Consider the following 13,767-nt stretch of genomic DNA (forward strand, 5'->3'; position numbering starts at 1 on the left):
TTTTTTTTTTTTTTTTTTTTTTGCGGTACGCGGGCCTCTCCCGTTGCGGAGTACAGGCTCCGGACGCGCAGACTCAGCAGCCGTGACTCACAGGCCTAACCGCTCCGCGGCATGTGGGATCTTCCCGGACCGGGGCACGAACCCGTGTCCCCTGCATCGGCAGGTGGGCTCTCAACCACTGCGCCACCAGGGAAGCCCCTAATGTAATTTAATTCAAGTAAATCATTTAAATTAACTCAGTATTTGCTTGTTATTTCAGGTCTAGAGCATTCTTTAAGACTAACTTGGTCACAGTAGTAGGACAATAATACTCTTGGATACAGAGCATCTAATACCTCACATAGTAGAAGATCTTTCCACTCTTTCCAAACATCCTGTCTCTTTGTATGCTTGGGAATTTTTCCACCTATTGTGTTTGGGTTCTTTTTCCTGCATTGTTGGAAGCTTTCTTATATGAATGTACAAATTTTACTCAAGGTGACCTTTCTGTTAGAGCTTCCTGCCTCTCTCTCAGCGTACCTCTTTCCTCTGAAATATTTTACTCCAGAAATTCTAATTGTTTTGGCTTTCCTGAACTCTGAACTTTGCGTTCTGTAGTTCAGCAGGCTGTGATTTGGTGTCTTCTTTCTGTACCATAACCTAGAAATTCTGTTTCTTTCCCTTCTCTCAGAAGTCCTTGTTTTCCAGTGCCATTGTCTCATGTGTAATCCCTAAAGGTCATTATTTTATTGATTTTGTATGGTTTCCAGTTGATTGGCATGTACCATTATTCCTCTTACACCATGATGGTCATGATTGGAAGTTCCTGTGCAGAGCCTTATTTAAACCTCTGTACATGTAGACTCAGTGTTATGTATCCTTATGATTCAGGGCTTTAATGAGATCAATTCCTTTTTAGATTCAGAAAAAAACTATATTGTAGTTTCCTCTCCAAAGGAAAGGTCAAATGAGCACCATCACTTTGCTACTCCCATAACTATTCCTTCCTTCACATTCATGTGCATTAAAGCCAGTTCAGCTGATCTAAATGCCATATTATTTCCCATTTACAGGGTATTATTTTACAAAACCGGATGTAATCATCAAGTTGGAGCAAGATGATCCATTGTTATTAGAGGAAGAATTTCTAAACAAGAGTCATGCAGGTGAGTTGAGTACTTCAGACACAACTCCAGGGGAAGTTAGATCCAAAATGGTCAGTTAGAGGTGAAATAGTTTAAACACTTTTCTTTGTGAGGACTTATATCTTGAAGTGTGTAAAGAGTATACCAAATATGATGTAAATGAGTATTTAAGAAAAGGGATGGAATATTAGCACATTGATTTTCTCATCTTACAAATAGTAAGCTTCAAGATACAGTACAAACCCAAATACATAGATGATTATTCTAAATATAAATGATATAAACATTTCCATTCAAACATGCAATTTAGCAGTCATTCACATGGGGAATTTTCTTCAGTTTTATGCATTGTTACTTTAGAAGTCAAGAGTCAGTAAATCATGTATTTGGTCCTGGTTTCTCTGTTGTTTCTGTGGCCTCTTTAATATCTCTACACTAGACCATTTCATATTGATTGCAGCACCTTTATGATATGTTTTACTAATGAGCTGATCAAATTTCAAAAAATACTCATGAGATTTTTTTTGGCATTATATTAAACCTTGAATTTAACTTTGAAAAATTGAATTCAGCCTTGACTGAGATTAGTGAATCCTGAATTATTTTTATATGTTTTCTTAATTTACCACTTTATATTTCTGATTTTCCAAATTAATTTTAGGTATGTCTCAAATACAGTCTAACAGCATTTTCTTTTAATAGTTTACATTAGCCCATTCATATTGATCGGCAGTTACTTCTAAATGCTGTTTCTGTGTATAATGTTACAGAAGCTCTTCAGTAATAGCCCTGCTTTCTTTTCTTTTTAGAATAAGTGTGTTTTTCTCCTAATAACATAGTTAGGTTGTACTTTGGCCTAAGGTGTGACCATAAAAATTTATAATCTCATGCAATTGCTTAATGATCCATTTATTTAGACAATGTCTAGTAATCACCTGATGTGTAAACGGTTATGAAATTAAAATGCTTACTTTCTCTTCCTTCCCATATTTTAACACCCAACTTTAGTTTCTTTTATAATCTCTCTTAGTTTTTACCTGTTCAATATCATTGTGACCGTTACTTGATTTGTCAGCTGTAAGTTATGTATTTGGCTTCCTAGCTTTTCAAGGTGTGAAAAACATCAGGATTACATCTCGTTACTTTTGTTACATCTTACTTTTCCGATATTGAATATATTTTTTCTAAACGTCCAAATTCTTAAGGCCTCTAAAAGAGAGTTGTAAAACAGCACAGAAATGAGAGTAATTAATTACTATAAATTTTATGAGTGATGTGACGTGTAATGATGCAGAAACTTGTGCTTAAGAAAGACCTGATGTTTTTCTGATCCAGTCATATTCTGTTTCTTTATGAGAATGATAATTCCATGGGTGGTCACTCTGTACTATTTCTTATCATGGACAGAATAGTTATATGTATATTTATGCTAAGTTTCATATTTTTATAACCATGAGGAGACAAATCAAACAGTGGGAAATGATATTTGTTATAAATATACCTCAGAAAGAATTTATTTCTATAATACATAAGGACTTCAGCTCTTAAGACAGATATCTCCTTAGTGTGGCCTTCCATGACTGTCGTATTTTAAATGTCACTCCTGTGTCAAATAGTCTTATTTCCTCCTTTTTTCCGTTTCATTTTTCTCCCAACCACTCAACACCTAATATACTATTGTGAAGTATGAATTTTTCCCTCTGTCTCTTTCCACTGGAACATAAGCTCTCAGAGCAGATATTTAAAATGTTTTATTTTCTGATTCAGTACCTGAGACAAAAACTTGGGATTCAAATGTATGTTAAATATTAAACTACTAAAATTGTTAGTAAAAAGGTAAGCAACCCATTTAAAAAAGAGTCAAAGTCCATAAAGAGGCATTTCTCAAAGAAGGGGATGAATGGCATAGATGAAAAAAAAAATGCTTACTCTGGGAAGCACAAATTCAGATCAGATCACACTGTAGTATGATGTTCTTCCCACTCAATTTTCAAACATGGAGCAGTTTTATGATTCCAAGAGTATGATGATATGCAGGGAATCATCAACAAGGCAGGAGCGGTTATAATTGGTATTTGGGAAAACAGATTAGCATTTTCTTTAAATTTTAACATACCTGTTCCCCACGACTCAGTAGTTTCACTCCCAGGTTTATCTTCTAGAGTTTCCTATACATTTTCACTGGGAAACAAAATAAGATACTTTTCATACAACATTTGTAAAAAGCCCAATTTTGGAAGGAACCTCAATACTAATTTACATGTGAACTTAAAGTTAAATCATGATATAATAATACAATGGAATATTACACACTGCAGGACAACCATGGTCTATGAAGCTAAAATGAAAATTATGCATATGAAATCAAGCAGCAAAAGTCTGTTGGTAGAAAAATGCCATATAAATAATGGTCAGAAACAAAAAACTGAATAGTATCTTGTTATTTGGAACAGAATGTTAAAACATACACACATACAAAAATTAAGATGTACTTGAAATGAATGTGTGTGGGTAAATTATTTGGTGTATTATAATGCACCAGAAAAGAATATTCCCTACTTTATTCCTGCCTCTTCTGGGACATTATATATAATTAATATTGTGTAGTTACACTGGATTGACCATAAGGTTGGAGAGAGGTATTTCATACTTACTGATGCAGCAGTCAAATTTCTTTGACTAAGCCAGTGTAACTGAGAGTGGTCTGAGTAGCTCTGAAACATATTGCATTTAAAAAAAATATATATATATATATATATGTATGTATATATATATATATATTTTTTTGGCTGCATTGGGTCTTTGTTGCTGTGCACAGGCTTTCTCTAGTTGCAGTGGGCGGGGGCTACACTTCATTGTGGTGCACGGGCTTCTCTTGTTGCGGAGCACAGGCTCTAGGCACATGGGCTTCAGTAGTTGTGGCTCACGGGCTCTAGAGTGCAGGCTCAGTAGTTGTGGCGCACAGGCTTAGTTGCTCTGCAGCATGTGAGATCTTCCCGGACCAGGGTTCAAACCCTTTTCCCCTGCATTGGCAGGCAGGTTCTTAACCACTGCACCACCAGCGAAGTTCCATAGTGCATTTTTAATGACTACTAATTTATATCATATCACAGAGGAGTGCAAAAATAATCAGACTAGAATGAGAGTTCTGTTTCAGATTTAGGAGCACAAAGCTGCATGAAATATGTTTTATAGGCTCTAAGAAGGTATCAGTTGAAAGAGGAACCATTATTTTAGGGGTAGCCAAAAGACTGTCAACATGCCATTAATTTTAAGATGAATCCTGATTTAAGTGATAATAATTTGCTTAAAAATGTGTGTGCCTCAATGTGCACGTGTGCTCTCCATCTATTCATTGTTAAGATGAATGGTATAGGCAGTACTTATTGTAAGAGTGTAAATTAGTGTTGGGGAGCTCTAAGAAGGTATTTTCTTGGTCAAGTTTAGAGAATAGTATTGCCTCAAAAGATATCTAGATTAATCTTTAATCCTTAAATTGGGATATAGAGTTACTTAGAGAAAGGATTGTGAGTAGAAGATAAATGTTGAAACTGAAAAATATTATTGTAGATAAGGAACCACTGATAGGAGACAAATAGCCTGGCCAGGCTAGATTGGAAAATATGGAGTTGTGAAATGGTAGCTAGAATATCTAATGTGCCTGGAGTTGTTAAAAAAAAAAAAGTTGTTTTCCAGAATGATGCCACTTAACTCCTGTTTTCTGTTGTATTTAGAGTAGTGTGTTCAGTGCCACCTTAGGTTTTAGCATAGGGCTGGCATTTTACATCAAAGGTTAAAATAGCCTAGGTAAGATGAGTCACACATATGAAAGAAACTTTTATGTGAAATGAATAAAAAGGGTATTTCTAAATAGGCTTTTGGAAACAGGTTGAAACATGCTATTTAAGGATCTCAGCTAATAGAAACTAAGTATGTTGAGAAGTAGGTGGAATGCTTATATAGAGATTAGTCATGGTTAAGACTAGTTTCAAGAGAGTGAGTAATCATAGTGAAAGTGGAAACTTATGATTTGATGTTCAAGAGAGGTTTGTTGTTGAACAACCCTGGTATAGTAAACTAAGGCATTAGAGCCAGCATATAGAAGTGAATTCATTCTAGGTCAAATTATGGTTTTACCTCTCATCACTTTTACACTTCTTGTACATTTGTATTTCTGTGAATAACTCCAGGAGGATTTGAGCTTGAGCTATAGAATTGTTTCTATAATCAGGAGAAAATTAGTGCAATTATAAATTTATTTTAGTGTTGATGTGTTTAGAATAGAAAAGGGGGGACTCCAGCCAGAAGCTTGTAGACTTCCCACTGTAATCTCTAGTTGGAAGTATAAGGACCTGGACATTGTTATTCTTCCTCAGTCCAATCCCTTCTTTGATCTATCATTTGAAAACCCTTGTTAACTGATTTTTCTTACAATTCTACCTACTGCTCATAATCAGTCATCCCAGTCTCTCATTTTCAGATTTCCTGAGTGAACCACTTTTGAGAGTCCTATTATCTATTTACCATTCATTTCCTTATTTTTAAAATGCCAACTATATAGTAATAATCATCATAATTTTGGTGTCCTTTTTTCTCAAGGAGTATAGGAATAGTATAAACATTTGGAATGTTTATTTCAGGGAGACTTGGTGCCTAGAAAGCAAATAATTAAATACAATATAGCACATATATATAAAGGCTGCATCCTATAAGAAATGTGTTTAATGTTCATAAGACATTTTAATTTTCTTTATTTTCTAAGACAGCAAACTTGATAACCTCTTAGAGAAAAGTCTGGCAAATCAAGGAAAGTACTTGCAGGAAGACTTTTTTGCTCAACTTCAGAATAAAGACACAGTTGAGAAAACTTTCCGCCAGGAGTTACACTGCAGAGAACATCAAAGCACTCACTCAGAAATAAAGACCTTTGAAATTGGAGGAAACTTAAGCCCTGATGCAGCCCTTACCATTCCCCAGAAATGTGACACAAAAGGGAGCTTCTGTCATGATACCATATTTTGGCAAACCTCGCCCGCTCAGTCTACCTTTAGTGTACATCAGAGAACTCAAATAAGGGTGAAACCCTATGGATGTAAAGAATGTGGAAAATCCTTCTCTAGGAAGTATTACCTTATTGGACATCAGAGAACTCATACTGGGGAGAGACCTTATGCATGTAATGAATGTGAGAAAACTTTTACCCACACGTCACACCTCAGAGATCATCAGAGAACTCATACAGGGGAGAAACCGTATGAATGTAGTGAGTGCGGGAAAGCTTTTAGCCATAAGTCAACCATAAAAAGACATCAGAGAAGTCACACAGGTGAGAAACCCTATGAGTGTAATAAATGTGGAAAAGTCTTCTATACAAAGTTTCACCTCACTGAGCATCAGAGTAGTCACACAGGGGCAAAACGCTATGAATGTAGTGAGTGTGGAAAATCTATCTGTAGGAAGTCATACCTCGTTGTGCATCAGAGAATTCACACAGGGGAGAAACCCTATGAATGTAATGAGTGTGGAATCTTTTTCTATAGGAAGTCATACCTCACTGGACATCAGAGAACTCATAGTGGGGAGAGACCTTATGCATGTAATGAATGTGAGAAAACTTTTACCCACATGTCAAACCTCAGAGAACATCAGAGAACTCATACAGGGGAGAAACCTTATGAATGTAGTGAGTGTGGGAAAGCTTTTAGCCATAAGTCAACCCTAAAAAGACATCAGAGAAATCACACAGGGGAGAAACCCTATGAGTGTAATACATGTGGAAAATGTCTCTCTAGGAAGTCTCACCTCACTCGGCATCAAAATTCACACAGAACGGAAACCTTAACAGTGTAGTAAGTGTGGAAAATCCTTCTGTGAAAATTCTCACCTACCTCTGCATCAGCGAATTCACGGAGGAGAAACCCAACGAATGGGTTGAATGTGAGAAAGCTTTAACTAGATGCCAGTCCTAAAGGTTTCAGAGAACTCACACTGGGGAGAAATCCTATTAGTAATGAACGTGAGAAAGTTTTCCCCTATAAACTGAACCTCAGAGTACATCAGACAGTCCCCACGTGGGAGAAACCTTATCAACGCAGTAAACTTTAGAAAACTTAAAGCAGCAACCCAGGCCTAAGAACGCATCAGAGAAGTCACACGGGGAAATCCCATTAACATGATGAATATGGGAAAGCTTTTAGCCAGAAGTCAGGTCTTAGGACACATCAGACTGAGAAACTCTATGAATATAATGGATATGGGGAAACTTTGACTGTAAGTGCAGCATCAGAGAACTCAGGGGAAGAGCAATGAATATAATAAACCTGGAAATTTTCTCTTCAAGAAATCACTCAACAAAACTCACAGAGAAATCCCTCATGTGCATTGTGTATGGATAGTGTTTCAACCAGATTTCAGCCCTCATTGGACATTAGAGGACTCACACAAGAGGTAAATCCTGGAAATTAATCACTTATGAACAGTCTTTCCACCAGACTACTCAGTGGGTGTTCGAAATTTACGAAATTTACACAGGAAAAAAATCCTGTGAAGGTAATGGATGAGGAAAACTTTTCTCCCCAAAGACCACCTTCAATTTAATTGTACTGGAATCCAACATGAGGGTAGTGGGAATTATGCACTTTTTATGTAAAGACTATCATTATGTAAACATGTTAGAGGATACATTTGGATAGTTAAAATACCTCATGTTCCTATTTTCTCTTACTGTCTTCTGGCCAGTGTATAAATGATATACAATTGTTACTGAATTGCCTCTTCAGGAAAGAAGCCAAACAATGTTTTCTGCAAGACTTTTAATGTCTCAGGGTCACCAGTGCATTTAGTGTGAACATTATATTCATTATGCAAAAGTCATATGCACAGTCGTTGGGAGAACAAATCTGATTCAACTGAGTTGCTGTGAACAGTGCTACTCACTATTTACCCTGTAAACAGAAAAAGAAGTTGTATTTCCATTCTCTTTTAGTTCAAAATATTTTAAAATTATCTGGGACTCTTTTGATCTAAATGTTATTTAGAAGTGTGTTGTTCAGTCTGCAAATGTTTTGATATTTCTGGCTGTTTTTTTAATTAATTCTAGCTTCATTGTCTTTTGAATTGTGCATTGTGACCCACAATATTGTCTATCTCAATCAAAGTGCCATCTGAGCTTAAAAACGTGTATTCTGCTGTTGTAGAATAAAGTATTCTATAAATGTTGATTAGACCCCATTGACTGATGGTGCTGCTCAGTTCAACTGTGTCCTTGTTTCGACTGATGAATCCAGTAAGTACAAACGGAAGTTTGTTGAAATCTCAGACTATAATTGTTTTCAGTTCTTTTTTAAAAAAATTATTTATTTTTGGTTGCGTTGGGTCTTTATTGCTGCGCGTGGACTTTCTCTTGTTGCGGCAAGCGGGGGCTACTCAGCATTGCGGTGCTCGGGCTTCTCATTGCTGTGGCTTCTCTTGTTGCGAAGCAGGCTTAGTAGTTGTGGCGCATGGGCTTAGTCACTCTGCGGCATGTGGGATCTTCCTGGACCAGGGCTCAAACCCATGTCCTCTGCACTGGCAGGCAGATTCTTAACCACTGTGCCACCAGGGAAGTCCCAGTTCTTGCCTCCTATTTTGATCTGTTTTTAAACACATACTCTTATGGCTTGTTCTATCTTCTGCTGAATCTACCCCTCTATCATTATGTAATGCTCCTCTTTATTCCTGATAATTTTCCTTTTGTTAATTCAGCTTTGTCTGAAAGTAATAAAGCTACTGTAGTTTACTTTTGTTTTGTTTTTTTTTAATGGCTTTTAAAATTTTATTTATTTATTTGGCTTAGTTGCGGCATGCCAGACACTTCGTTGCGGTGCGTGTTCTCTTTGTTGAGGCTCGCAGGCTTCTCTCTAGTTGTGGCACACAGGCTCCAGAGTATGCGGGCTCAGTAGTTGCGGTGCGCAGGCTTAGTTGCCCTGTGGCATGTGAGATCGTAGTTCCCCAACCAGGGATCGAACCCTTGTGCCCTGCATTGGAAGGTGGAATTTTAACCACTGGACCACCAGGAATTCCCTTCATCCCTTTACTTTTAATATATCTTTTTACATTCAAAGGGGTTTTGTATAGATAGCATATATTTGGGTCTTTTTTTAATCCACTCTGAGATTGTTTTTTCATTGGTATATTTAGATAATTCACATATATCTGCCCTGTTTTAAAATATTTATTCATTGTACTTTTTCATTCTTCTCTTTTTCTGCCTTCTGTAAATTTTTTTTTTTTTTTGTGGTACGTGGGCCTCTCACTGTTGTGGCCTCTCCCGTTGCAGAGCACAGGCTCCGGACGCGCAGGCTCAGCGGCCATGGCTCACGGGCCCAGCCGCTCCGCGGCATGTGGGATCTTCCCGGACCAGGGCATGAACCAGTGTCCCCTGCATCAGCAGGCGGACTCTCAACCACTGCGCCACCAGGGAAGCCTTGCCTTGTGTAATTTTAACTGTGCATTTTATGTGATTGCATTTTCTTTCCTCTTGATATACCAATTATCATTTTTAAAGCTTTAGTAGTTGCCCCAGAGTACACTATACACTTAAAGGTAATTCAGGTAGCTTTCAAGTAATACTCTTTATGCTGGAAGTTTGAACAGCATATTCCTAGATAGTTTTATTTATATATGGCTTGGTATCCGATGGCTTCCTGGATCTGTGGTGGGAGTCTGTCACTAATTTTGAAAAACTCAGCCATTATTATTTAAAATATTTCATTTGTTTTTGCCTTCTTCTTTTGGTATCCTCATTATACATATGTTGCTTCCTTTGTAATTGTCCACACATCCCTTGGGTGTTCTGTCTGGTTTTTTTTCCTTTTATTCCTCTTGCATTTCAATTTGCTGTTTCCATCTTGAAGTTCATTGATTGTTCCTCTGCTGTGTCCAGGCTACTTGGGAGCCCATCAAAGGTATTTTCATTTCTGCTGTAGTGTTCTTTTTTTTATATATAAATTTACTTTTTATTTATTTATTTTTGGCTGCATTGGGTCTTTGTTGCTGCGCACGGGCTTTCTCTAGTTGCGGTGAGCAGGGGCTACTCCTTGTTGCAGTGTGTGGGCTTCTCATCGTGGTGGCTTCTCTTGTTGCAGAGCACGGGCTCTAGGCGTGTGGGCTTCAGTAGTTGTGGCTCGTGGACTCTAGAGTGCAGGCTCAGTAGTTGTGGCACACTGGCTTAGTTGCTCTGCGGCATGTAGGATCTTCCTGGACCAGGGATTGAGCCTGTGTCCCTTGCTTTGGCAGGCGGATTCCCAACCACTGAGCCACCAGGGAAATCCCTGCTGTAGTGTTTTTAACTACTAACTTTTCCTTTAGGATCTTTCCTAGAGGTTTTTAAAAATATATATATATATATTTATTTATTTATTTTTGGCTGCATCGGGTCTCAGTTGCGGCACGTGGGATCTTTCATTTCAGCGCATGGGCTCTTTGTTGTGGTGTGCGGGCTTCTCTCTAGTTGTGGCATGTGGGTTTTCTCTTCTCTAGTTGTGGAGCATAGGCTCCAGGGCGCATGGGCTCTGTAGTTGTGGCGCGGGGGTTCCATAACGCGTGGGCTCTCTAGTTTTCGGCATGTGGGCTCTAGTTGAGGTGCATGAGCTCAGTAGTTGTGGCACACAGGCTTAGTTGCCCTGCGGCATGTGGGATCTTAGTTCCCTGACCAAGGATCGAACCCCTCGTCCCCTGATTGGAAGGAGGATTCTTTACCACTGGACCACCAGGGAAGTCCCTTTCCTACAGTTTTAACCTCTGTTCTCCTAGTGTCCATTTGTATTTGCGTGTCGTCCTTTTTTTTGCAATAGAGCCTTTAGCCTATTAATCATATTTTAAAATTCCAGTCTGATAATTCCAAAATCTGTCATATTTAAGTCTGGTTCTCTTGCTTGCTTTGTCTCTACATACTGTATTTTTTCTTGTCTTGTAATACATTGTAATTTTTGGCTGAAAGCCAGACATAATTTATTGGGACTTCAGTGAGAGGGTTATGTTTATCTTGCTAGGACTTATGCTGGCATGTTTACTGCACTGTTCACTGTTTGCTATACCTGTAGGTGTCTAAATCAATTTCCTCTAATATGCTTGTTTTTCTGTTCTTGATTGTCTTTGAGTTTCCCTAGAATTTCCTCCTCAGAGTCTAAATCTTGCAGTTCTTTCAGCTGTAATCCTCTTTTATGCAAGAATCCTGTTAATGAGTTGATAGGTGTGGGGGGAGGGGAAGCATTCTGTGATTACATATCAGTCTTTTACTTGACCTGTGCCCCTGGGATGTATCCTTCTCAAGTGCTTCTCAGCTTTTTGTTTCCTGTAGGTGTGAGAAACAGGGAGGCTTGGAGTTGAGTGTTTTCCTTCCCCTACATGAGTTAGATTAGCTCAGAGTAATTTCTCTTAAGAACAGGCACAGAACAGTATGCTCTGTATAGATTAAAAATGGCTCCTTTTCCCCCTCCTGCTGGAAACACGAGGGGATTTTTCTCCGACCGTCATCAGGAGAACTTGGTGGGGCTCCTTGAGGTAAAACTCATGAACGTCTGGCATTTCCCCTAAGAATAGGCTCACGGGAGTTTCTAAATCTCAAGCTAGTCCATACTCAAGCTCCAGCAGTTTGATTATATTTTACCTACCAGTTTCTGGCTTTAGCAGCTTCTTCCCTTGGCAAGCTGTGTTTCTCTGTATTCACCTCTTTTGGGGCAATTGTTTTCCCAGTGACCTTGTTGCAGCAAGGGGGACCCCTTCCAGGGCCCGAGAGCGGGCTCTTGTCTAGCACTCGGAAATGAATTGTCCGAGGAGACACACGTGCTGACAAAGCAAGAGACTTTATTGGGAAGGGGCACCTGGGTGAAGCGCAGGAGGGTAAGGGAACCCAGGTGAACTGCTCTGCCATGTGGCTCGCAGTCTCGGGTTTTATGGCGATAGGATTATTTTCCGGGTTGTCTCTGGCCAAACATTCTGACTCAGGGCCATTCCTGGTGACGTGTGCATCGCTCAGCCCAGATGGATTCCAGTGAGGCGGATTCTGGGAGGTTGGTAGGACATAATGGACTGGAGTCTCCTCTCTCCTTTTGACCTTTCCCTAATTCTTCTGGTTGGTGGTAGCTTGTTAGCTCCATGTTCCTTACCAGGATCTCCTGTCATAAAATAACTCATGTAAATGGTTACTGTGGTGCCTGGCTAGGGTGGGCAGTTTTAATCACTGTTTCCCCTAACAACCTCAGTTGTCTGATAGATCCAAGAAGTGTAGTTGTTCACTTTATTTGTTAGATTTTCTTCATTGTTGTGAAGATGGGACTGACAATTTCAAGGCTCTTCGCATGTTGGAGTGGAAACATGAACATACCGTCTCCACGGTTTTTGATAATGCTGCTAGGCTTGAATTATCCCTGCTCTGATGCACTTCCTCAAGGCAAAACTGAGGAGCTATTCCAACTGCCTCTCCTTCCCAGGTAAAATCTCTGCATCACTGCTCTGGAACTCGGTTCAGGCAGTATCCTGCTTCTCCTGGAATGACATGCATGCTCTGCAAACATGCTGGATAGGGGCTGTAATGGCTAGTCTTCTTGGATTGCCCTTCCCTGTGTGGATACTCCACCCCATGAGCTACTGTGAGGTTTATCAGGACTCAAATAATTTTGACTTACTGTACCTGGAGTAGAGCTTCCATCCCATGTGTACCATCTGGGTGGGGATATTCACTGCCGTGTCTGCAAGAAAGAGCTCCTGCAGCCCCAGGCGGGCAGAAATGTGAAATTCCATGTCCTGCCCCTCCTGAGGTAAAAATGCAAAATTCTGAAATGGGGGAATGGAACCCATTTGCTGGTTTGAATCTGCTCAGATTAGCATGCCCACAGCAAAGATCTGTGGGGTGGGAGAAGGGGAAAGTAATGCATTCATATTTCAGACTCTGGCTGTTCTTAGTAAAATTTAGATTTTCTCAAATCTGTGTTTTTCCCTTTACGATATGCACTACAGACAATATCCAGAAACTTTTAATAATATTTTAAAGACAATTTTCTCCAGTTAAATCGGCTTTTTTGCTGTTGTTGTTGGGTTTTTTTTTGTTTGTTTGTTTTTTATGTGAGTAGATGATCCACCACACCTCAGTGGTTAGCCTCAGAAAACCCTTTGGCTGCTTTAAAATTTTTCTTCTCATGTTTAGGTTTTGAAGTTTTTCTGTTGTGTACCTACATATTTTCTTCATATTTATGTTGCTTTGATTTTGAGATTCTTGGATACAAAAAGTAATTTTGTCACCAAATTTTGGAAATTTTCAAGAATTATTTCTTCAGATATTTTACCATTTTTCTCTATGTCTTAACCACACACATTCGATCACTAGTATTTTCTCACAGATCATTGATACAGTGTTCACTTGTTTCTCAGCCTATTTCTCTTTCTGATCTTCAGTTTAGATAATTTCTATGTATCAAGAATGTGTCCCCATAACAAAAAGCAATTGCCTGGTTGTGCGTGACTGAAAATACTGGCGTGACATATTTTGTTCATTATTACTTGTCTTTGACTGAATTAGTACCAGTTGTGTACTAAGTACTCTGTCACTAGCAGCCCAGAAGTCTAAAGACATTGCTTTTTTTTTTTTTTTTTTTTTTTTTTTTGG

The 13,767-nt window shown here is 38.8% G+C and overlaps 1 protein-coding gene across 1 annotated transcript in view; it reads left to right on the plus strand.

Moving 5' to 3' along the window:
- Positions 1–8,603, plus strand: part of LOC114883978 (zinc finger protein OZF-like) — a 29,799-nt gene extending 21,196 nt beyond the window's left edge. The window contains exons 5-6 of the mRNA XM_029202346.1: positions 1,053–1,145; positions 5,887–8,603. Coding sequence (XP_029058179.1) covers positions 1,053–1,145; positions 5,887–6,974 — 1,181 coding nt within the window. The 3' untranslated portion in view covers positions 6,975–8,603. The remainder of the gene's footprint in view (positions 1–1,052; positions 1,146–5,886) is intronic.
- The last annotated feature ends 5,164 nt before the right edge of the window (positions 8,604–13,767 follow it).

Source organism: Monodon monoceros, unplaced genomic scaffold (assembly GCF_005190385.1).
Source record: "Monodon monoceros isolate NGI ecotype Baffin Bay Population unplaced genomic scaffold, NGI_Narwhal_1 Super_Scaffold_5, whole genome shotgun sequence".
In the NCBI taxonomy this organism is placed as follows: Eukaryota; Metazoa; Chordata; class Mammalia; order Artiodactyla; family Monodontidae; genus Monodon; species Monodon monoceros.